Consider the following 26,101-nt stretch of genomic DNA (forward strand, 5'->3'; position numbering starts at 1 on the left):
AAGGTGGGAGGCTAAGAGGCCACAGAAAATGATCCTGCCCAAAACCAAAATACAGAGAAGGGTTCCAGCAATAGCTAAGCTGCGTTTTCTCTCCCACCCTTTCCAAGCATTTAGAACTTTGCCTTTAAGAGACCAGCAGCCACCTGTTGCTTAATAAATTCTTTAGACCTAGGGTGGGAATGGGCTGGGAGGATAGCATTTTTAGAGACAAAATGAGAAATAGACAGAGCTTAAGAGAAAAAAGGAGAGGTGCTTGTGCTCCCCCCTCCCCCGTGTATGTGTGTGTGTGCACTCCTGAGTTCTGCCTGTCCTACGAACATTAACTGCCATTTCTGTCCCTTGAGTTACAATTAGAAATGTCCAAATGAATGCTCTCTTGACTGTCCTATTAAATAGACTAAGACACAGGCTTTATTTGTCTACTTTATTCCCACTAGATTCTTCTCCCGTTGTTTTTCCATGACGTATGTTTTCAGTACATACTCCACCAAGGGCCTTTAGCTCAGGCGCCTCTGTAGTTAGGAAGATTCTTCAAATCTCACTGTAAAGCCAGGCCCGATTTGTTTTCTGATGTTGCTCATCACTGAAATGGAATAATAAAAACATGATAGAATAATATTAAGAAACTTGTAGGTTAGGTTGTCAAGGATTAAATACCTTCTAATACTTGAAAATTTGTTGGAGCATAGTCTTTGATTTTGTTGACTTTATTTTGAAAAATTTCATCGCTTTGGGTGCTCTGGTAGAGAGGGTGGTTTAAGTCAGAGGCGGCCAAGTGTCTAACGCAGCTGGGAAATCAACCTACCTTGCACAAAGAAGTCTTTCGGTTTAAAAACTGGAGGCGTAGGTACACAGCATGCATATGCAAATGCCCAGCACCAAATTGCAGCAGTCTTGACTGGCATCCTGTCCTTCTCCTCTTCTGGGGCGCAATCCCATTTGCCTCCAGGAATACTCCCTCGGGCCCCCAATGCCCCCAATCGCCAGGTCTGATTCCCTGAGGTCCGAGGTAGCCACACCTTAGGGTATTTAAATATCCTACAGACAGACTTTGCCGCGACCGAAACTCAGACAGTAACCCTCTAGACAATAACAGTCAATTTTCGGTGATCCACACATTCTCTTCCCCAAGGGCGAGACTGTGTACTAGGACGGGGTTCACTGTTAGGGAAGGAATAGTTCACAGTTGCTTTAGGTTTTAGAAGTCAGTCTGTGTTGGGGAAAGAAAAAAAGACATGGGAGCCAATTTTTTTTCTGGTCTGCTCAAAAACTGCACTTCCTGCCATGGTAATCAGAAAAATGCTATGGCAACCTCAAAGTACTACAAGGCTGCTAGACCTGTCAAGACGCTCGGTAGTAACCCTTGCGGGGGGGATCGCTGATCATCGGGGAGAAAGCAGGGGAGCTCGCCAGGTTCTCAGAGGCCCTCGTGGCCACGCCCTGATAGGCCTCAGTTTCCACGTGTGAAAAATGGCCACACCACCCAGATTCCTTTCCCGACCGAGAAATGCTGGAGTGCTTTGCTGCTACAGAAAACCACCAGGGGAAGAGAGTTTCTTTCGGTTTTTAGCTCCAAGAAAAGCAAATCATCCTAACGCTGGCTTCCTTCGGCGCAGGAGCAGACCACAGCTACGGGACGACAAACCGGACAGGCCTCATGGCGCTTATGCATACGAAGCTCACAGACAAGTGCACACAGACTGGGTCAAGGCCCGCTGTGCTTCAGCGTCTGGCTTGCACCACGGGCGAAGGACAGCTCGCACTACGCTTGCGCAATAGCCGCGCCCCGCCTCCAGCGCGGCCCCGCCCCTCCCTTTCCCTAGGCCGGGCCGGCCGGCCGCGCGGAGCATTGTGGGACACAAACAAAGTGCCCCCAAACAGGCTGGAGTGAAACGAGCGGCTACGGCGGCGCCCGCCCGCCCGCCCGCACGCCCGCACGCGCGCTGCGGCGGCTCCCTCCCAGCCTCCCGTCCTCTCCCCTCGGTCCCTTTCCCCTTCCCCACCCCGCCCCGCCGCGGCCAGCGCAAGCGAGCCTTCGGCCGCCCTCGGCCAACCGCCCCCAACGGCCGCCCGTGCGCAGCGGGCTGGGCCCCTCGCTCCTCCCCTCAGGCCCACGGGCGCCGGGCGCTCTCCTCCTCGCGCCTCGCACTCTCGCACCTCGCGGCCACGCGGGTGAGCGGCGCCGCCATGCGCGCCCAGTCCCAGGCTGCACACTGGCCTAGGAGCGGCGGCCCGAGATAGGGTCCCCTGAGCCTCCCGGGGGAGGAGAGGAGCCAGTCGCGCGCTCCGCCCCCTCCCCCCGGGTTGCCGCCACCGCCGCTGCCTCCGCCACCGCCACCTCGCCGCCCCAGCCTGGCGGGGAAAGGAGGAGCAGTTGCAGGCCTCCGGGCCCCCGCACCGCCGCCCGCAGGTAACGGGAGGGGAGGGCCAGTGGGGAGACGGCGGGCCGGCCTGGGGACTGACACCACTTGTCACCCACCTGGAAGCGGGAGGGAGAGGAAACCTGGTTTGTCACCCTGATTCGTGCTGGGAGGCACCCACAGGGTCCCCCTCATTGGCCATTAATCCTTAGAGGGGGACTGGCCTTGGTCCCAGCGGACCTGAAGCCGTCACCCAGATCTTCCAGGAGAGCCTATCGGCAAGAAAATCCGCCCAATAACAAATGCTGTGCTGCCGGGCCATTTATTACCCGCTCACCTGGTCTACGCGCGAGCCCTAGACCTGTTTATTCCTTCCTCTCCCAGGCTGCCCCACTCGCCCGCGTTGAAACGGCACTTTTCTTAAAAAGAAATGAGGAAGAGAATGCAAACACTTCTAACCCCCTCCCACCTACCTGAGGATCACTCTGTAGCTGGTCTTTTTACTGTCGGCCTAACAAAAAGCTAGGGGTTACCTGCAAGTGAAATGACAACTAAGTTCCAACTGATTAAAGGAAATCGCATCAGTTTGGTTTTTGTAAACCTTAACCAGAATCTATTGAAAACCGCGATGTTCACGTACTTTCACGGAACTTACAGAAATTAAGACCAAAACTACTTTTTAAAGCATATAAGCATACTAATCTGTTGAATGTGTGTTTTCAGAAAAACTCTCAACTTCCGCTTATTAGCATTTTTTGCAGAGATAAGTTAATACCCAAAGCGAACTATACAATATAATAGATAACAGAGGCTGGATAAAGATTTGATATTTCCTTTTGCCTTTTTGGTAATTCTTGATTTAAAAAATACTACATAGATCTTGATTTTTTTTGTTCCTGTTTACTTTGATTTCCAGTTGATTTACAATATTCGTTTATGTCTTTGTAGTTCTCCCCGTGGAATATAAAAAGGAGTGTTTTCTTAATCCATTTGTATTTTATGGTGATTTGTATTTATTAATTACAAAAACCAGGTTTACTTACTTTGTGCAACAATGCTTTGCTTTGTTAGATCTGTAGTCTTATTCTTAGAACCTGGCGATATAGTTACTTTTGAGTTCTATAGAATTGACAGAAACTTAGTAATATTAATTGTAACTTGCCTTAGGTTACCCAGTTGACAATTGAACCCAGAGACATTCCTGGGTAAGATGCCTTTTTCTGCTGTACTTCTCAGTAATAATATAATTTCTTTTATGGCCTGGAAGTTTTCCGTTTCACAGAAGTTGTCAGGGAAAATGCAGTGAAGGTAGATAACCAGACTAGTGGTCAATCCTTTTCTCCGCATTGTTGCCAGTTTTTGTTGTGGTTGCTACTGTTGCTGTGGTTGAGACAGTCTGCCTCTTCCTCCTAAGTGCTGGTTGGGATTAGATCACCCCACACACACACACCATGTTTGATTTTGTTTGTTTGTTGTTTTGTTTTTCGAAACAGGATTTCTCTGTGTAGCCCTGGCTGGCCTGGAACTCACTCTGTAGACTGCCTAGCCTAAACTCAAGAGATCACCACGCCTGCCTCTGCCTCCCAAACACTAGGCTTGTGATGTGGCCACCACCACCAGGCTCCATGTTTGATTCTTTTATTTCCTAAAAATACCAAGTCAAATTAAAAATGTCCATTAAAATTTGTGTATTCAGATTTACTCTGTTGTTCCTAAGTGTTTCCACAGCTGTAGTCAGTCAAGGCTATTGTGTTGCTGTGGTGATTGAGTATACTCAGTCGGACCTTGTGTTAAAAAGGGAGGTACCCAGGGCACTTTTCCATTTTCTGGGCACTTAACTGACCAATTGTTCTGTAGAATCTGGCTACATATTTGAACTTTGACCTTGTCTTCTGAGTGTCAATTCACTTACTGTTCTTGTTAAGTAAAAGTTTGGTTCTAGACCTGTCCAACTGCTGGTCCATGGTTGTATCCAAAGGCAAGGATATCTGTGAATACATCCCAACACAAAGTTATAAACTGAAAATACTAGTTTGTGTGTATGTGTGCTTATAGCTTCATCAATTGCATGATTTCTTTGAAAACTTTGTAGATAATGGTGATAGCATCTTGTCAAAAGATTGGGCATACCTGGAACAAAGATTTTATTTGTTTAAGGGAAACCTTACTTGGCAAGAATATTTAAATGGATGATACCCTGTATCTCATAATTGTATATGTTAGGAGGTTTCTAGTGTTGGGACACCACACAGTTGGTAATGTTAAATGTGACTGCTTGGTTAAAGTGGTAACTACAAGGTCTTTTATGAAGGTGTTGTTTGAGAGTTTGATTATATGTGGTCTTAAAGTACTCTGATGAGAAGCAAGTGACTTCTGACTATACTTTGCTTAGTGATTTTTTAGCTCTTAATCAGTTACTTAATTGAAGTTTCCTGAAACATTTTTCTTTATTAGGTATTATGATGGTGATGTATCCTAAAGTTCTTCCTTTTCTTTTTTTCTTTTTTTTCTTTTTCTTTTCTTTTTTTACAGGGTTTCTCTGTGTAGCCCTGGCTGTTCTGGTACTCACTCTGTAGACCAGGTTGGCCTCGAACTCAGAAATCTGCCTGCCTCTGCCTCCCAAGTGCTGGGATCAAAGGTGTGTGCCACCACTGCCCTGCTAATATTGATTTTTAAAGAGATGGGGAAATTGTTAAACAAATTGATTTTTTTTTTCATCTTAGGGGGATTATGATAGCCATTATGAACGTTAGATTTGGGGTGATAGTACTACTAGGGACTTTTAATTTATTCATTTTATAACCAAGTAGGACCCTTTTTGAGGGCCACATTGGTCCCCAGTTTGTAGATGAGAATCTTTTTTTTTTAAGATTTTACTTATTTACTATATACATGAATATTTGAAGAGTACACTGTCGACTGTACACTGTCGCTGTCTTTGGACACACCAAGAGAGGGCATCAAATCTCATTACAGATGATTGTGAACCACCATGTGGTTGCTGGGAACTGAACTCAAGGCCTCTGGAAGAGCAGTCAGTTCTCATAACCACTGGCATTTATATGCTGTCTGCAGATATAAAGGACTCTTGGACATGTGATTAGTGAAGATAGCACATTTTATTTGGATTAGACAAATTTAGTAAAAATCCATAACTATATGATCTAAAATACTGTGCTCACATAGTTTTCAGAGAGCTCAGTGATTGTCTACAGTAGCCATGCAGCAACTATAGCCCAGTGTATGTTTATGTGGGCTAATAAGATTATAGTTGCTGGCATTTCTTGTACCCTTCCTGTGTCCCAGCTACATTAAACATTTTGTGAATCATCTCAATTAAAAGCTCATTTTAACACTTAGATTTTATTTTGCAAGTAAGAAAACTGATATTCTCTTCTAGAGAATTAAATGGTATGTCTTAGATGGCACTGCTAGTGAGTGGCATACTCAGGTTTTAAATTCAAGTGTATCTTCAAAGTTCTTACCTACTTTATGTAGCTCACAACTGAGTGTAGCAAGGCATGACCGTGAGCTTATTTTCAGTCACTATACATAAAGAACTGCATGACTAACATTATACTATAGGAACACTGAAATTGTATTCTAGAAGTCACAAGTACTTGTCATATCTATTATAAATCCTTAGATTTCCCCTTCTGAGAAATGTGGGAGGCCTGACCCTGTATCAGAAATCAAGATGGATTGATAAGTAGATAGGTTCTTGAAGGAAAAAAAAAGTATATTACAGAGTGTAGCTAGGCCTGGATGGCTATTTAGATAATTAACTATAAGTGTTTTAAATTTTTTTCTCTATATTTGAAAGTTTTCACAGTACTCTGTGAGGAGAGGATTAAATAGCTATTCTTAATTAGGAACCAGTATTGCAGGGGCTGTAGCTCAGTGGAGAAGAGTACTGTCCCAGCATGTGCGATAGTTGCACTGCGCATTGAGGTAGTGACAGGCATAAACCTGTAATGTCAGCACTCGAGCGTTGGAAGCAAGAGGATTAAGGCCATCCTAGACCTAAGCTAGTTTTGGCCACCCTGAGTTGTTGCATGAGGTCCTGTTGCAAAACTGCAATAAAGTTTGAGTCCTTCAAAACAACCACCTCCACTCCTCCAGTATTATGGCAGCTAACAGAGACCCTCACGCAGTCAGTGTACAGAGAGTAAGAGATGTGACGTACTCAACCCTAAGTGAGATGTATATATGTTTACCTCTCAAGCTTGGGATCTTCTACGAAGAGGGTACAGCCAAAGATGGTGGCTGACTTCAAGGAAGTAGTACTTTCTGGACACAACAGGACAGTTATTCATGTAAACTTAGGATTAAACCAGGCAGAATCCCACCGCTACCTGAGGAGTTGTGATATTTGACAGCTGTTGAGTGGTTTTCTTTAATTTTAAGACTCTTGGTAAGTTGACCATACTACAGGGCAGGTCTCATTTCTGAGAGTAAGTTGGGCAACATAAAATGGATTCATGGAAAAAGGAGAAAAAGAAAACTGAAAGTTGGGTGGGTAGGGAGATGAGGGTGGATATGGGAAAAGTTAGGGAGAATGTGATCAAAATACATGAAGTTCTCAAAGAATTAAAAGTACTGACAACTGATTAAACACCAATAAATTATATTGTCTTTGCGTACAATAATCCTCTGAACTTCTAGCTCATCTTTCTAGGATTTTTTTTAAGTTTTTAAAAATTGATATTGGGTGAAGGGCATATGAGCATGTGAATATAGTTACAAGTGGTTGTGAGCCACCTGCCATGGTGGTAGGAATCAAACTCAGGTTCTCAAGCAGCAGGAGTTAAGAGGTCTCTTAACCACCAACCCTCTTCTAACCCCCTCCTAGACTTGTAAAGGGAGTTTTCCTCATTATTTAAGAGACAATTACGCTCCTAAAAATAATTTTAATACCCTTACAACTATTACGTGTATCAAAAATAATTTCTCCCTGTGGTTTACTGACATAGAACACAGTTCATATAAGTTTTATGAAATGTTTTTGTTTTAAATGCCTCTAGATTCATTATGAAACAGTTATCCCACTAAATAAGGATTGACTAAAAGTTACCTCGGTTAAACTGAAAATCTTGGAGAAGTAGTTCATTATTGTTCTTTATATTAAAAATACCTCATTTTACATCATGAGCTAAAACTCTTTAGTCTTAGTCATGGGTAGGTTGATGGTATTAATGCTGGTTTGTTGAGATTGGGTTTCATTGTGTAGTATATATAGACTATTTTGAAACTCAGTATGTAGCCACGAACTCCTGGCAGTCCTACCTCAGTTTCCTCAGGGTTGAGATTGCAGATGTTATGCCACTGTTTAGTTTAGTCATTAGTGACTGCACCTGTTTGCCTTTAAAAATACAAAGAGGCCTCTTCAGCTGATGGAAACATTTGCAGAGACCCACTGCTACCTGGGGAGCGGGCCACAGTGTGGGGCAGGGAGGTGTCTTGTAGAAGAGTTGGAGATAGAATTGAGCAAGCTGTTGTTAAACACATGAAACTCAAGAAGAACGAAGACCAAAGTGTGGACACTTTGCCCCTTCTTAGAATTGGGAACAAAACACCCATGGAAGGCGTTACAGAGACAAAGTTTGGAGCTGAGACGAAAGGATAAACCATCTAGAGCCTGCCATATCCGGGGATCCATCCCATCATCAGCCTCCAAACGCTGACACCATTGCATACACCAGCAAGATTTTGCTGAAAGGACCCAGATCACCAGCTGTCTCTTGTGAGACTATGCCGGGGCCTAACAAACACAGAAGTGGATGCTCACAGTCAGCTATTGGATGGATCACAGGGCCCCCAATGGAGGAGCTAGAGAAAGTAACCAAGGAGCTAAAGGGATCTGCAGCCCTATAGGTGGAACAACAATATGAACTACCCAGTACCCCCCAGAGCTCGTGTCTCTAGCTGCATATGTATCAGAAGATGGCCTAGTAGGCCATCAGTGGAAAGAGTGGCCCATTGGTCGTGCAAACTTTATCTGCCTCAGTACAGGGGAACGCCAGGGCCAAGGAGTGGGTGGGGGAGCGGGTGGGGGACTTTTGGGATAGCATTGGAAATGTAAATGAAATAAATACCTAATTTAAAAAAAAAAAAGAATTGAGCAAGCTGGAGGGGTCAAAAGCACCACAGAAGACCTACAAAGTCAACTAACCTGAGCCCATGGGGTCTCACAGAATCTGAACCACCCACCAAAGAGTGTATAGGGGCTGGACCTAGGTTCCCTATACATTTGAAGCAGCTGTGCCCTTAGTCTTCATGTGGGTCTCCTAACAATTGAAGCAAGGGATATCTCTTACCCTGAAACCTGTCATTTATCCCTCTCACTAGCTGGACTGACAACTAGGCAGGCCTCAGTGAAGGAGGATGCACTTAGTTCTGCTCTAACTTGATGCCCTAAGGGAGAGGGTAGTGGTGGGAGGGAATTGTGAGGATGGGACTGGGAGGAGAGGAGGTTGGGAGTTTTGATCAGGATGTGGAGTGAATGAATAAATAAATAAATACAAATAGAAAGAAACCTTAAGTTTGAATTATATTCTTGCTTGAAAGCTACATTAATTTCTTCATTTAATATTAGTGTCTTAGATGTTCTTGGCCAGAAGATTTACTTATTCTGGAGTCGATCCTGGTGCCCAAGAGGCCAGAAGTGGGTGTCGAAGCCCTTAGAGCTGGAAGTATAGGCAGTGTGAGCTATGTGAATGCTAAGAACTGAACTTGGACCCTTGGAAAGAGCAACAAGTACTCCCAAGGCTCTTTTTTTTTTTCTTGGTACACTTCATTTTCTTTACCAACAAAATTAAGATTCTAAATAATGTGTATCTCATGGTTATGTGAAATGAAATCCTATAATGTGAAAAAATAATTTAAACATCACTAGGCACTTGTTATTAGTGATTATTGTTACTGTTTTCAATAAAAGAATCATTTCGTAAGTTTATGAAATGTATCTTAAGTGTAACTCAAAAAGCCTTAGGTCATTCTTGCTACCACTTTTGATCTCTAATTTCAATTGAGTTGTCAGTGGCCCCTTGCCATGCTTCTGGTTTGGGTTGGTCTGTTGGTTGGTGGGTTGGAGACAGTCTCACTCTAGTCCATGCTGACGGATGCAGCACTCCTATTCAACCTCCCAGGTGTTGGGATTGCAGGCACCTGCATGTCTCCCAGTTTCTCTTGCAAGGATGTCTTACCACGTGTGTGCATGGTACCCCTGTGAATCAGAAATGGGTATTAGATGTCCTGGCCCATTGTGAGCTGCCGGGTGGATACCGTGAGTTGGACCTGATCTTCTGCAAGAGCAAGAGCTCTGAACTGCTGAGCTATCCCTTTGTCCTGAGTTTTGAGACAGATTCTCTCGCTGGATCTAGAGCTCACTAGTTTATCTAGACCACTTGGCCAAGGAACTTCAGGTAGTCACCTGTTTCCACCACACACCTTACTGTGGGATTACAGATGCATGCCACCAACCTTGCCGTCTGAGTTCTGAGATCCAGATTTAGGTCTTCGTCCTTGCAATTTACCAACTGAGCCATCTCTGGGTCCCCTGGATATTATTTTTGCCATTGTAGTTTTGTTTCTTAACTCTAGTGCTTCTTTTTATGTTTTTATTAGTTCTTAGTTTTATTAGTGACTGTCCACTGGCTGCATTAAAAACAAAAACCCCTTGCTTTATATCTTTGCCCTTGCAGCATCTGATTGTTGCACTGGCTGGTTTTGTGTGTCACCTTGACACAGGCTGGAGTTATCACAGAGAAAGGAGCTTCAGCTGAGGAAATGCCTCCATGAGATCCAGCTGTGGGGCATTTTCTCAATTAATGATCAAGGAGGTAGGGCCCCTTGTGGGTGGTGCCATCCCTGGGCTGGTAGTCTTGGGTTCTATAAGAAAGCAAGCTGAGCAAGCCAGAGGAGGCAAGCCAGTAAGTAACATCCCTCTTTGGCCTCTACATCGCTCCTGCTTCCTGCCCAGCTTGAGTTCCAGTCCTGACTTCTTGTGGAAGTATAAGGTGAATAAACCCTTTCCTCCCCAATTTGCTTCTTGGTCATGATGTTTTGTCCAGAATAGAAACCCTGACTAAGACAATTGTATAAATCACTCTTTGAAGTATACAATCTGCTTGGCCTCTGGAATGTCACAGTATCTGGTTACAACTTTTCCCAGGTTTTTCTTTTGTTATTTCTACCCTCATTACTAAATTATCTTTGATCTGTTTACCTGAAGGTAATGAAAAGAAGGAAATGAAAAAAAGTACCAGTTTTGAACCAGACATGATGGCATGAGCCTTTATCTAAGCACTCAGGAAGCAGAAGCAGTCAGATCTCTATGAGTTTGAGGCTAGCCTGGTCTACATAGTGAGCTCCAGGGCAGCCAAGGGCTACATAGTGAGACCTTGTTCCAGAAAGTCAGAAAATAAGAAATAATTTCTTTCTTTCTTTCTTTTTTCTAAATGAAAACCTCTGCTGGTATTCTTATAGGTCCACCATACCAATCTTAAATTGTATATTTCAAGTAGGAGTACCTCATTGTCTTATCAATTATACCCAACTAAAGTACTTAGAAAATGGTTTTAAAGGAATCTATGCTGGGAACATATATATGATTGATCATAATTATCTGTGGAGAGGACAGAACTGGTAAACTACATTGGTATTATGTTGCATCCATAATCCAAATACAACTGTCTCAGGAGTTCTGTAGAGAGAAAGCAATAGCCTAGTAATAAAATTAAGGTGGAATTTAATTGAAAGACAAAGTTCTCAGTTAGATTGTTTCACAGTGATGTTAAAAGGTTTTTAAGATGTGGATAATTTGAAAACACATTGTGTGGTGGTTTGAAAGAGGTTGGTCCCCATGTGTTTGAATGCTTGTTCCCACTTAGAACTGTGTGGGAAGGGTTAGGGAGTGGGAGCTTGTTGGAGGAGGTATGTCACTGGAGGTATACTTTTTTTTAAAAAAAGATTTATTTATTTTATGTATGTGAGTACATTGTAGTTATCTTCAGACACACCAGAAGAGGGTACCAGATCTCATTACAAATGGTTGTGAGCTACCATGTGGTTGCTGGAAATTGAACTCAGGACCTCTGGAAGAGCAGTCAGTGCTCTAACTTGCTGAACCATCTCTCCAGCCCTGGAGGTGAGGTTACAAAAGTCCACGCCAGACCCAGGCCCTAGTCCCTATCCCCACCCCCAACCCCCATCCCGTCCCCTGCAACTTTCAAATCAGATGCTGTTACTCAGCTACTGCTCCAGCATTTTGCCTGCCTGCCTGCCAACATGCTCCCTCCATGATGAGCATGGAGTAAACCTCTGAAGCTGTAAATAAGCCCCCAATTAAATATATCCTTTTATAAGTTGTCTTGGTCATGGTGTTTCTTCATAGCAGTAGAACAGTGACTAAGACACATTATAAATGGCAAGTGACACTGAAATAGAAGACATTGCACTAATGTGAGTAGAAAGAGCAAAAGAATAGAATTTAACCTAGTGAGAGCATTCAAGTACAACTTCCAAAAAGGATGTCAGAAGTTGTATTTAAAGAATAAGGATCCAGAATTGGTTTTACTGAAGTAGAATTTATATTAGAGTATGAGGGAGAAGTGGAAGCCTAAAAACATCTAAAAGGAGATTGGAGCTAATAGCTTGTATATATAGTGAAAAAGCCTAGCATCAATATAAATTGCTATTACTGTCCTTGTGAGGTTTCTTTTTCTTTTCTTTTTTTTCTTTTTTTTCTTTTTTTGCACTGTGTGTATGTGTGTTGCGTGCACATGAGTCCAGTGGGTATGCACATGGAGGTCTGAGCAGCAGGAGTGGAAGAGTTTAAAATTTGGGACTAGAAAATTGCTAGAATGCAGAAGATAATGGGCCATTCTGGTTGGAGTTTAAAAAACTAGAATGCTAAGAGAAATATAAGTGTAGACATCCAGCTCAAAGTTTCAGAGAGGAGCAAGGTCTCCATTGGGAAGTGGCTAGATGCCATTGAGGTTATGTCAGTGCATGTAGTGGGCTGCAGGTAGTTGGCAGAGTTAATGTCAGTGCAAAGGTAGTAGTATTTGGAGTATGTGGCATGGTTACTTGCTCACTGCTCTTACCCAGGTCTATAATTATATTTTATTGTTACTCCGGATTTCATCTAATTCACTCTCCGATGGATGCCAATACCACAGGATTAGTAACTTTGGGAGGAATTTAGTTTTCTTAGTTTTTCTTGTTTTTCATATTACTGTGCTAGGATTATTTTATTGACCAGAATTTTTATTAACTTTATTCCTTCAGTTGAAATCTTTGCAGTGTTCAAGTGGGGCTAGATTGTAGAAGAGTTGAGATATTTAATGGTTCAGAAGTTATAATCTGAGATCAAGGGCCCAGAGTGTTTGGCGTTTCCTGTATATCTTCTCCTAAGGTAGAATTTTAACTGCAGGGACAACCACAGCTCTTAACTATTCACAGTTACATAGTTATACAGTTGCCATACTAGCTTGAAAACAACAGTAGTCCTCCCCTCCACCACCACCACCACCACCACCACCACCACCACCACCACCCCCTTTTTAAACAGTTGGAGGCTAAAGGAACGAGGATAAGGATAGTATGATGTATGATGGGACTTCAGTTACTAAGATTCATAGAGGGAGAAAGAAGGATGAGTGAATGTGAGGTTAGGGATAAGTAGTATAGTAAATCAACTTTGAAAAAAAATCAAAGAGGGAGACAAGCTTGCAGAGGAAGCTTAAGATCCTGTTCTGATCTACAGATTTTACAGATTGTTAAAACTATGGGAGTTTTTGGTTCAAAAGTATAAAGAAAGATAGGTTAGGAATAAGAAAGACCATATGAGTTGTGCATAGGAATGGAGATGCCCAACTAGAGACTGGATAGAACCAAGTAATTTTAAACTAAAGCAAGAGTATTTTGAGATATGCAATAGTGAAGTTTAAAATTGTCTTTTAAAAAGACAAATGTAAGAATACTAAACCAAGAGATAAAGTGTAATAATAGATTAGTTTTTTTGCATCAGTGTTCTTCGTTGGGGGATAAGTTTTGAGTCATGGAGGTGTTCGGTTTGCAATCCCAGTTCAAACTCATAAAACCATCTTTGGGGTGTGTACTGCACTAGGGAATTTAGAGCAGTTAAGCTTTCAAGTAAGTTTCTGGCACAGCTGCACTGCGTTGAGTGTGTGATTCTGTTTCCTCCTTGGTCTTCTCTAGATGATGATGTTAGGGCCAGGCATGAGCAGGAGCTCTTGATGGCGTTAAGGACCACCAGTCTTGTCAGAGTAACTCACTTCAGTCCCCGTTTCCACAACCAGGGCAGCTATGTGGAGCCTAGGGTCCCAGCCAGCTCTTGCTTCTACTGCAGTTCTACCCTTGAGTGTTCTATGATGCTGGCCTGGGGGGTAGGGGTTGTTAAGTCTGGGGGTTCTCAGGGACTTTGCTTAATCTTCCACCTTGGCTCCAGCTTCACAACATCGGTAGGTGTTCAGCCTTTGCTCCTGCAGCTGACCCCCAGGCTTGCTATGTGTGCAGGAGAAGCACTGCCCCAGCAGTTTCTACCACCCTCTTCCCAGCCACTCCTGCCTGCACTCCATGGAACTAACAAATTAATTTACAGGTACTAGGTACTGTCTCTTACAGGAATAAAGATTATTGTGTTTTTATTGTGACCATTTCTTTCATTGAGTCTTATTGGTGGAATTCTCAATCCACCAACTTAGCCGTAAATTCTGTGCTTGAATTTAGTTTATTTCAGATGATTGGTCTGACTATTGGTAGGGATTTACCATTGAGAATTGATCCTTTACATGAATAACAACGAGGTCAATGAATGTTGTCTGAATGTGAAAGATAGTGTGAATTGTTACCCAGTCAAAAACATTTGCTATGATGAGATGCCTTTTTTTTTACACTTTTAAAAAAAGATGTTTATTTTATGTGCATAAGTGTTTTGCTTACATGTATCTATGTGTATATACCACATGCCTGCCTGGTGCCCAAGAAAGCCAGAAGAAGGTATTGAATCCCTTGGAACTACAGTTACAGATGGTTGTAAGCTACAGTGTGGGTTCTGGGAACTGAACCTGGATCTTCTTTAAGAATGACAAGTGCTCTTGATTGCTGAGCCATTTCTCCAGCCTTAGCATGAGTCTTGTAGACAGGGATGTGAGCACATAAATCCAACAATCTGGAACTAGAGTGATTTTGTGTAGTTCGTGCTTTCATGCCTTTTTGGTTATTAGTTTTGTAGTACAGAGTAGAGTAACTTGTGATAACAAAGGGGAGGCAGTTCCTACAGTGAATAAAAGAAGTTCAGGGCAGATGATAGAGATTGTCAAAGTCACAGTCTAAGTAAAAGAAATGGGGCTGGAGAGATGGCTCAGCGGTTAAGAGCACTGTTCTTCCAAAGGTTCTGAGTTCAAATCCCAGCAACCACATGGTAGTTCACAATCATCCATAACAAGACCTAACGCCTTCTTCTGTAGTGTCTGAAGACAGCTACAGTATACTTACATGTAACACATTTTTAAAAGAAAATAAGAAAAAAGAATGACTACCACATAGCTGGAGATACAAAGCTCTGATATACTGATCCAGGAGAAAAACAAGGAAAACAAAAGAGAAGGACTGTTTAGAATTTAAACATTATAGTCATAGTTTTTATTTTTTATTATTTTGTTCTTCATGTGTGGGCATATTACCTACTTTCTTTCTCCTTTTTTTTTTTTTTTCTCGAGACAGGGTTTCTCTGTGTAGCCCTGGCTGTCCTGGAACTCGCTCTGTAGACCAGGCTGGCCTCAAGTCGAACTCAGAAATCCTCCTGCCTCTGCCTCCCAAGTGCTGGGATTAAAGGCATGCACCACCAATGCCCAGCTATTACCTACTTATATGAGTGTGAGCTAAATGCATGCAGGAGGCCAAAAGAGGACATCTGATCCTTTAAGACTGGAGTTACTGAAAGTGTGAGCTGTCATGTGGGTCCTGGGGACAAAACCCAGGTTTTATGGAAGTACAGCCAGTGCTTGTAACAGCTGAGAAATCACTCCAACCCACTCAGCAGTTTTTAAATACAAGGTTAAATTTCTTGGAAGTGTACTTAATCTTAGAAATGCCCCTGAAGATATTTGTTCCAGGCTAGAGTTAGGGCATTCTGAATAGTCTGATCCATGGGCAGATTATTGAAGTATTTAGAGTAATGCCCAAGTAGAAGGTCTCTTAAGACCTTTCCTGCTCTTTCAGACATATGGGCTTTTTTACCTTTTTGAAGAGGAGCAGGTCATCTGTAGATTTGTTGGTATAGTGTGAAAGGTTAACTTCGGTTGAGAGATCTGAGACAGGAATCCTGAAAGCATAGCTGCAGTGAGGCTAACCTAACCCTTCTCAGTTGGAAAGGCTGGTTGTCTTTGTAGGTCCTTTAAGAGGATACAGTCTTCAAGTTTGATTATAAGATCTTGGGTGGGTATGAAGAGGGTGCCAGAAAATGTTGACCAGCTTAGAACTCTGATCAGGCAGGTAGTTTGGTACAGATACCAGTTGTGATTTATATATGTTTGGCCCAGGTAGTGACACTATAAGGAGATGTGGCCTTGTTGGAGTAGGTGTGTCACTGTGGGCAAGGGCTTAAGAACCTCATCCTAGCTGCCTGGAAGTCAGTCTTCCACTAGCAGCCTTCAGAGGAAGATAATAGAACTCTCAGCAACTCTTGCACCATGCTTGCTTGGACTGTGCCATACTTCAGTGCCTTGATAATAATGGATTGAACCTCTGAACCTGTAAGCCAGCCCCAATTAAATATTGTCTTTATAAGAGTTGCCTTAGGGGGCTGGAGAGAGGGCTTAGTGGTTAAGAGCACTGACAGCTCTTCTGAAGGTCCTGAGTTCAAATCCCAGCAACCACATGGTGGCTCACAACCATCTGTCATAAGATCTGACACCCTCTTCTGGTGTGTCTGAAGACAGCTACAGTGTACTTACATACAATAATAAATCTTTTAAGGAAAAAAAAAAAAAGGTTGCCTTGGTCTTGGTGTCTGCTCACAGCAGTAAAACCCTAAGAGTCTAGTGTTGAGAAAAAGCCTGTGGTAGAATAATTTGAAAGGGCTTAAGCACAAAGGTGCTCGTTATCTTTATTTTCTTTCCTGTTGCTGTGACAAATTACTATTACTATAAAAGCAACTTAAGGGACAAAGGGTTTATTCTGGCTTATAGTTCAAGAGTATAGCCAGTCATAACAGGGATGGTTAGGTAGCAGGAGCTTGAAGCAGCTAGTAGCATACCATCTACAATCAAGAATCTGGACAAAGAATGTGTGCTGTTGCCCAGTGTCCTTTTTTCATTTATTTGTACAGTCCCAACAACTAGGGAATGCCATCGTCCACAGTGAGCTGAACTTCACACACACACACACACACACACACACACACACACACACACACACGGGGGGGGGGGAGGGGGAGGAGCTTAAGGCATTGAGTTAGGGCCCCTCTTGTTGAACCTGCAGAGATGGCTTGATAAGATGTTTTAAGGTAGAGTGGAGCTTTCCAATTTTTCCTGAAGATTGAGGGTTATACACAGAATATAAAGGTGATATCCAAAGCCTCGTGAGACCTGTTGGATTATTTTGGAAACAGAGACTGTAAACCATTATAACTTTGGAGAGAAGTTTTGGGTAGTGGACAGGTCTGTAGATTATCTCTTGTAGGAATTCATGGTTGATTTCTGAAGTATTTTTTGTTTCATGGGGAAAGGCTTCTAGGCAGCACCAAAAGGTGTCAGTAACGCTGAAGAAACACTTGTATTGTTTGTATTGAGATGAGTGAGTCGACTTGCCAAGTCTATCCAGATAAGTATCCACTCAACTGAATGAATAAGTAAGAGGTTGACCTGTGATATTCTTGATGACTATAGGCCTTCCAGTAGAGCAGTTTTTACTGAAGGTTTATAATTTAATTCATGGTTTGAGAAGTGGATAAAAGGAATATGGAGATTGTGAACAGGCATGCACCCTACATAGAAGAATTGTGTAGTCTGATAAGATGGTTCCTTTGTTGACTGGAAGGAAGGATATCTCTTCCTTGTAAGGAAAGCCAGAATCATTCTTTATTAACTACTTCTGCTATTGGTCCCTCCTAATCTTTTTAGCCGTACCCAGGAATGACTGAGGAAATGAATAACCAGGCTCTCAGTGGCTGCCGGTAAAAGGGCAGCTTTCCCTGCTTGCCTGCGCGTGTGTGTGTGTGTGTGTGTGTGTGTGTGTGTGTGTGTGTGTGTTTAGTCCATTCTGTTATTTTGCAGTGTTTCTAAAGCATGTTTCTTGGTGTTCTGTGCAGTAGATAACTCTAGCCTCGCTTGGGGTGTGGGCAGCCTCGGTTAAAAGTCCTCTTCTAGGGCTGGAGAGATAGCTCAGCAGGTAAGAGCACACTGACTGCTCTGCCAGAGGTCCTGAATTCATTTCCCATCAACCACATGGTAGCTCACAACCATCTGAAATGTGATCTGATGCTCTCTTCTGGTGTGTCTGAAGACAGCAACACTGTGCTCATATACATAAATGGCTAAGATAAAAACCTCAGGTGATGCTGGCGAGGATGTGGAGAAAGAGGAACACTCCTCCATTGTTGGTGGGATTGCAAGCTGGTACAACCACTCTGGAAATCAGTCTGGTGGTTCCTCAGAAAATTGGGCATAGTACTACCTGAGGACCCAGCTATACCACTCCTGAGCATATACCCAAAAGGTGCTCCAACAAATAATAAGAGCACATGCTTCACTATGTTCACAGCAACCTTATTTATAAGCTAGAAAGAACCCAGCTGTTCTTCAACAGAGGAATGGATACAGAAAATATGGTACATTTACACAATGGAGTACTCAGCTATTAAAAACAATGACTTCATGAAATTCACAGGCAAATGGATGGAACTAGAAAATAGCATCCTGAGTGAGGTAACCCAGTCACAAAAGAATGCACATGGTATGTACGCACTGTTAAGTGGATATTAGGCAAAAAGCTAGGAATACCTCTTATACAACTCATAGACCATATGAAGCTCAAGAAGAAGGAAGACCAAAGTGTGGATGCTTCAGTCCTTCTTAGAAGGGGGAACAAAATACTCACAGGAGGTAGAGGATGAGAGGGATTTGGGAGGAAGAGAGAAGGGGTAGGGGGAAAGAGGGGGGGATCAGGTATAGGAGGAGACAGGGAAATTGAACAGAGGTGTGTAGCAGTGGGGAATGGGGAGCTGGGGGTAGCCACCAGAAAGTCCCAGATACCAGGAAAGCAAGAGGCTCCTAGGACCCAAAGGGGATGAGATTAGCTAAAATGCCTAACAAAGTGGAGGGAGAACCTGTAGAGACCATATCCAGAGGTTAGGCAAGGCCCCCAGTTGAGGGATAGAGCCACCCAGTGGTCTCCAAATTTTTAATCCAGAATTGCTATCTAAAGGAAATATGGGGACAAAGAGCAGAGCAGAGACTGAAGGAAAGGCCATCCAGAGACTACCCCACCTGGGAATCTATCCCATATACAGACACCAAACCCAGACACTATTGCATATGCCAAGAAGTGCTTGCTGACAGGAGCCTGATATAGCTGTCTCCTGAGAGGCTCCTGCCAGAGCCTGACAAATGCAGATGTAGATGCTCGCAGCCAACCTTTGGCCTGAGTATGGGGACCTCCCAATGCAGCTAGGGGAAGGACTGAGGGGTTTGCAACCCCACAGGAAAAACAACAATATCAACCAACCAGACCCCAGAGCTCCCAGGGACTAAACCACCAAACAAATAGTACCCATGGTAGGGACCCATGTCTCCAGCCGCATATGTAGCAAAGGATGGCCTTGTCTGGCATGGGGAGGAGAAGCCCTTGGTCCTGTGAAGGCTTGATGGCCCAGTATAGGGGAATGCCAGGGCAGTGAGGTGGGAGTGGGTGGGTGGGAGAGCACCCTCATAGAAATGGAGTAGGGATAGGATAGGGAGTTTCCAGAAGAGAAACTGGAAAAGGAGATAACATTTGAAATGTAAATAAATAAAATATCCAATAAAAAAATAAATTTTTGAAAAAACTTTCTCTTCTAGATTGCTGCTAGATGTGAATACAGGATGTGGAAGGCATGTTAGGAGTCAGTATAGATTTAAGTCTTTTCCAGGATGTGAGCTCTAGTAAAGGCATTATGTCTTATGGGGAGATGTTGTTTGAGGTTAAGTATATATACCTACCAAAACTAAAAGCCTATGTCCACACACAGCATGTATGAGATTGTCTATAACACTGTATTGTAAATGAATTATACATTCTAGCCAGCCTGCTGGGACTGGAGAGATGACTCAGTGGTTAATAGCACTAACTGCTCTTCCAGAGGTCCTGAGTTCAATTCCCAGCAACCACTCAAAACCATCTGATGCACTCTTCTGGTGTGTGTCTGAAGACAGCTGCAGTGTACTAATATAAATAAAAATAAATCTTTTTTAAAAAGGCACACAATCCAAGCATTTTATTTACAAGCTATAAGCCTAAATTGGACAGGTTTTGGAGCTATTCTAACTTACTATCCAGATGCACGTTTCTTGTTTTTTGCTGTGTCTCTTAGCCACTTGCTCATGGTCCATCTCCTCTCATGGAGACTCCCTTTTCTCTCCTTGTCCTTTCTTCTTCCACTCCTCTCTTGTTGTGTCCGGCCAGCAGATCACAGGTCTGGGTTCTAGCCTGGAAAGGCATTTTGGAAACCTGGAAGAGAAGAGGGGCTAGGCTGTGCGAGATAAGGATGGAACCAAGACAAGGCTCTGCTCAAGGTTCAATTTTAATGTCAGCAAACGCACTTTATAAAGAAAAGGGGAGGCCCGTCCCTGGCCAAGCAAAGTTCCTTTGAAGTAGATAGGTCAGCCTTTTAGTGGGATTGCAGCTCGGTGTTAACTCCGGAAGATTCTTGCAGAGAACCTGTTCGACCTCGGGCCTTAGGCAGGTAGTGGCACATCAAAGGAGCAGCACAACAGGTGGCTCCGCTTAAGGGCGGATGGTCACAGCCAGCCCTGCTAGGCTCTCTGCCTGAGACCTTTGGTCAGGTAACTGAAAACCTGCCTACCTCTATGTATTGACCAATTACCGGCTTTAGCCTTTATTGACCAATTAACTTGGGAAGCAAAGTTCACCCAACAAAAGTTGGTATACATGAGAATCCTCTTGTCTTGGAGCAACCAGACTTTGGAGTACAGAATTTAGCATTTGATTACAAACAGCATCAGACCAATCCCGTACACCATATTCTTAAGATAGAAACAGAAAAAGAGAAGTGCTTATTAAGCAAGCATGAGGATCTGAGTTCCAGTTACCAACACCCACATAAAATGTTGGTCATGGTGTCATGTACCTGTGATCTCAGGGCTGAGGACACACAGACCTGAGGATCCCAAGGAGCTAATTGTCATTTCTGGACCTCTTAGAATTGGGAGAGACTACCACTATCCCAACTACTGAATTTCACTGTTGCTAGTTACCATCTGAAACGCGTAGTTGATTATCCTCAGTAGTCGGTGATAGAGGTTCTTTTGTTTTTTTTAAGATTGTTTTTTGCTTTAAAGATTTATTTTATGTGAGTACCCTATAGCTGTCTTCAGACACACCAGAAATGGGCATCAGATCTCATTACAGATGGTTGTGAGCCACCACGTGGTTGCTGGGAATTGATCTCAGGACCTCTAAAAGAGCAGTCAATGCTTTTAACTACTGAGCCATCTCTCCAGCCCAATATAGGTTCTATTATTCCTGTTGTACTGCTGCAGAAATTAAAATACAAAGGTTAAAGTTCCTATCACTACCAGATGTCCATCCAGTATTGTGGTTCACTCCACCCCTGCTGTTATCTACTGTTGGAAAATAGTGTATATCTCCTCATCTTGGCTGGTTTTCAGATCACACTCATGTCCTTTAGAGCTCGTCCAAGTATAATAGGCCCAGGATAAAGACAAAGCAGGCCTCTGCTTTTTAGGTTGTGCCATCAAGAGTGCTTACTTTGATTGGGATCATGTGGTTGAGGGCAATCACTAGTTTTTCCTTTTAAAAAAGAAGAAAAGAGTTGAATGGAGTTGGCATTCAAACCGTACTGATTATTGGCAAAACTCCTTTTCTAATTTCTAGCTCTTTGATTCTGGAAAATGGAGGTTACACCAGGTTGGAAAAGTTTTCCACTCCCTCCTTGAGAAAATATAGCCTTGTACTTACTTGGAAGGCTGATACAGTACCAGGGCATCCGCCCAAATCATGTTTGAAGTGGTCTCATTTTAGCATTGTGATACACGTTTTCAAACTATGATGTTTACTTTCCTATTTTTTTAATGCCTGTGTGTCATGCAGATTGTCCCTGGGTCATAAGTGTCATTTGCTCTGAAGTCATTCTGCTCTCAATCATGTGACTGAAATCAAAGCAGTCACTCTTGATGGCCTAGCTTTAAAAGAAGTGGCCAGTTTACTAACATACAGCCATGGCCTGTTTGTGTGAGAGAAAAATTATCAAATCCATTAAATTATTTTGTGCCTAGATGAGTCCCAACTATATTATCTCTTTGGGATTACTTTGGGATTTTGTTTGTTTGTTTTTAAGTTTGGGTTTGGGAGTGGTGTTGTTTTGAATTTTTGAGCTGTCTCAAAATCTTGCTATGTACCCCTGTTTGGCTGGAACTCATCATGTATGTCAGGCTAGCCTTGAACTTGTGGTAATTTTCCTAATGCTACTGCCTCCAGAATGCTAGCTAGGATCACAGGCATGCACTACTATGTCTGTCTGTGATTACTTGTATTTAAGAATATGTGGAGCATGGTTTCTTTGGTTGTTGTCTTTAACAGTCTTAATTGACAATTTCTTCTCCTTTAATCCATATAACAGAGTAAGTGTTCCTAGAGCAGGTTTGAATTTGGTCAATGTCATTATTTCTATGGTATCATTTCTCTTACTTTCTTGGCATAGGATCCATCTCATGGTATCCTTTATCATGATGTCAAACAGGAGCAGTTTTGTCTCCTGCCATTAGATTAGTCAGACTGTTTGAAAATCTTGAAATCTTCTCTTTCTTTTTCTCTTCTCGTTTCCCCCTGTACATTTATCTGAGTAAAATATTTGACAGAATTATTATGTAATGCTTGCCTAACAATATTTGCTGCTTGTTCACATTTGGAAGCAGGAATAATTATATACCTTCTGACCAAGGTGTCTATGACAGTCAAGAGATTATCATGTGTTAAATATTTACAGTAGTTACTGGCATATAAAAGCACTCTATAATTGTCATTTAACTGAGGTTTTAAAATGCCTCTCATTAATATAGTAATTTATAGACCACTGGTTGATGGTTTAGAGAATATATTTTTATTAGTGCCTTCATTTTATTTATATGACACAGGATCTTACCCTATAGCCCAAGCTGGCCTCAGACTTATTGTATAGCATAGGAGGTCCTTGAACTTGTGGCAGCCTGCTGCCTTGACCTTCATGCTACTATGATTGTAGGAATTTGACAACAGAGCAGAAAATGTATTTTTAATACATTCCATGCCTGAAGTTTTTCTCTCTCCATATCTTATTACTTTAGGCTTTTTATTTGGCACAGTGCCTACATGAAAATAGTATAGATAGTTCATTTCAACTATTACGCTGTCATTTGATGTTTTGTTTTCTGTTTTTGTTTTTTTAGGATAATTCTGATTCATTGCATCCTTGAAGAGCATCAATAGAAGAGGGGAAAAAAAGATGGGTGTGAAAACATTTACTCACAGCTCCTCTTCCCACAGCCAGGAAATGCTGGGGAAACTAAATATGCTCCGAAATGATGGACATTTTTGTGATATCACTATTCGTGTCCAGGATAAAATCTTCCGGGCTCACAAGGTAGTACTAGCAGCTTGCAGTGATTTCTTTCGAACCAAACTTGTCGGCCAAACAGAAGATGAGAACAAAAATGTGTTGGATCTGCATCATGTTACAGTGACTGGCTTTATACCTCTTTTAGAATACGCTTACACAGCCACTCTGTCAATTAACACGGAAAATATTATTGATGTTCTAGCAGCAGCCAGCTATATGCAAATGTTTAGTGTTGCTAGTACATGCTCAGAGTTCATGAAGTCAAGTATTTTGTGGAATACACCTAATAGCCAACCAGAAAAGGGTCTAGATGCTGGACAAGAAAATAGCTCCAACTGCAATTTTACTTCTCGAGATGGAAGCATTTCTCCAGTGTCTTCAGAGTGCAGTGCTGTGGAGAGGACCATTCCTGTCTGCCGAGAGTCCCGGAGGAAACGCAAAAGCTACATTGTAATGTCTCCTGAGAGTCCCGTGAAATGTAGCACGCAGACAAGCTCCCCCCAGGTATTGAATTCTTCAGCTTCCTATGCAGAAAATAGAAGTCAGCCAGTTGACTCTTCGTTAGCTTTTCCTTGGACTTTCCCTTTTGGAATAGATCGAAGGATTCAGCCTGAGAAAGCAAAGCAGGCAGAAAATACCCGGACTTTAGAATTGCCTGGCCCATCCGAGGCAGGTAGAAGAATGGCTGACTATGTGACTTGTGAGAGCACAAAACCCACCTTGCCTCTAGGTACAGAAGAAGATGTCCGGGTCAAAGTAGAAAGATTAAGTGATGAGGAGGTCCATGAGGAAGTGTCCCAGCCTGTTAGTGCATCTCAGAGCTCACTGAGTGATCAGCAGACAGTGCCCGGAAGTGAACCAGTGCAAGAGGACCTTCTGATTAGTCCACAGTCTTCCTCTATAGGTATAATGTGTTCTGGCTTTTTATGCTTTTTATGGTCAATTCGAAGATTTAAGCTTTTATTTTATGTGCTCAGTCCTATAGAAATCATTTTTAAAGTGGAGTTAAAGCATAATTGAATTTGTTTGTTTGTTTGTTTGTTTGTTTGTTTGTTTTGGAGCCAGGTTTCAGAGAGGTCCAACCTACCTCTGCTTGCAGAGTACTGGGATTAAAGGCATGAGCCACCACACCTGGCTGATGATTTGGGGTTTTTTGGTTTTTCGTTTTTGTTTTTAGATTTATTTATTTTATGTATCTGAGTACACGGTTTTGATCCTTCATGTGATTGTTGGGAATTGAATTTAGGACCTCTGCTCACTCCAGTCAATCCCGCTCGCTCCTGCCCAAAGATTTATTTAGTATTATAAATAAGTCCACTGTAGCACTGTCTTCAGACACGTGTCAGATCTCATTACGAATGGTTGTGAGCCACCATGTGGTTGCTGGGATTTGAACTCAGGACCTTGGGAAGAGCAGTCAGTGCTCTTAACCACTGAGCCATCTCTCTAGCCCCTGGGTGTTTTTGTTTTGTTTTGTTTTTTGTTTTTTGTTTGTTTTTTAAACAGTATTAGCACTGTAAGTTTTATGTATGTGTATAACAAGTTACACATTGAGAAAGAACAAAGTTCAATAGGATATAAGGGACAAAAGTAGAAATAAAAATTGTGAATTACACAGGGTCTTGGGCCCTCTTCTGTTGTATCTGAAGACAGCTACAGTATACTTATATATAATAAATAAATCATTTTTAAAAAGAGGGAGAGAAAAGGAGAGAGAGAGAGAGAGAGAGAGAGAGAGAGAGAGAGAGAGAGAGAGAGAGAGAGAGAGAAAGAAAAAAGAAAGAAAGAAAAGGTCTTGCATTGTAGTCCAGGTTGGCCTTGAACTGGTGATCCTCTTGCCTCAGACACCTGGGTGCTGGGATAACAAGAATATACCACCACACCCAGCTATGAATACTTTCAATACAAAAGAAGACAGACTTTGAAAATCTACTTAAAGAAGCTAGGCACTTTTTAAACTAATGGTGTGGTCTGTAATCCTAGCACTAGCCAGGAGAATAGCACACTACCATTCTCAGCTACATAGTCAAGGTCTGAGCTGCGTTAGACCTTGTCTGTGAGTGGGGTGGGGGATCCACTTGTTGTTTTGTTCTTTTTTAAGTAAGGTCATTTGCTAACATCTGAGAACCTAAGTTTGAGCCCTGGAACCTCTCTGATTAAAAAGAGGCTTTTTCTTATACAAATCTTGAGGCAAATCTTGCAGGCTTTTTCTCCCTCTTTCTCAAAATTAACATATAAATGTTCATGGGCAAATTTACTGGGTCATCTTTTCCGGAGGAACAAAAAAAACCTACTTTGTAAAATATTTCCAAAGCTTCTTTTTCTTACTGAAAGCAGCTCCTTACCTGTTTGTGATAGAGTTTAGGCAGCATGCAGGTCTTTATGTCAGCTTGTAAGAGCTACTCATAAGATTCTAAGTTAAGTCCCCATTGTAACTGCCTGCCTATTACTTTAAAAGTCTTTGAAAAGACTACAGAACAGTTTTACCAAAGAACAATTTGTATCTGATTAAATAGCCAAAATACTCCTAAAAGACCTTATTTACAGAAAACAAAACCCAACAGCAAAGGGCAGTCACTGAAGTGCTTGGCTCACATTTTTACCTTCCAGGCAAGGGCAGGTTGTATCCCAAAAGGGATCTGCAATCTTGAGTATCTCAAAGATCCAGTGCATGGCAACTAGAGAATCTCTGTCAGAGTCCTGTCACCACAGACCAGCTGGAGTGAGCCGTTCACTTCACTGCTCCTGTGCAACAGCGGAGATCACACCACAGTGCTTTTAGAGTTTTGTTTTTTGGTAAGATGGTACTTTGAGGAGTTAGCGGAGGATTTAAGCCTGAGGTAGGTAATTTTAGGGAGTGTCCAGGAAGCAGAGTTTGCTT

General features: G+C 42.5%; 1 protein-coding gene and 1 long non-coding RNA gene across 4 annotated transcripts in view; one reads left to right on the forward strand and one right to left on the reverse strand.

Annotated features, from left to right (window-relative positions):
* Nucleotides 1–279: 279 nt before the first annotated feature.
* On the reverse strand, nt 280–2,215 carry LOC110301852 (uncharacterized). The gene is made up of 3 exons (XR_002378745.3): nt 2,158–2,215; nt 806–1,210; nt 280–583 (listed from the first exon to the last, which is right to left on the reverse strand). It is a non-coding gene; the product is annotated as an uncharacterized LOC110301852 (long non-coding RNA).
* A 90-nt stretch (nt 2,216–2,305) lies between these two features.
* Nucleotides 2,306–26,101, forward strand: part of Zbtb44 (zinc finger and BTB domain containing 44) — a 45,569-nt gene continuing 21,773 nt past the window's right edge. For all 3 annotated transcript variants that reach the window (XM_021172528.3, XM_021172529.3, XM_021172530.3), the window contains exons 1-2: nt 2,306–2,410; nt 23,051–24,124. In XM_021172528.3, coding sequence (XP_021028187.1) covers nt 23,107–24,124 — 1,018 coding nt within the window. In that variant the 5' untranslated portion in view covers nt 2,306–2,410; nt 23,051–23,106. The remainder of the gene's footprint in view (nt 2,411–23,050; nt 24,125–26,101) is intronic.

This window comes from Mus caroli, unplaced genomic scaffold (genome assembly GCF_978045245.1).
Source record: "Mus caroli unplaced genomic scaffold, Mus_caroli_1 scaffold_11, whole genome shotgun sequence".
In the NCBI taxonomy this organism is placed as follows: Eukaryota; Metazoa; Chordata; class Mammalia; order Rodentia; family Muridae; genus Mus; species Mus caroli.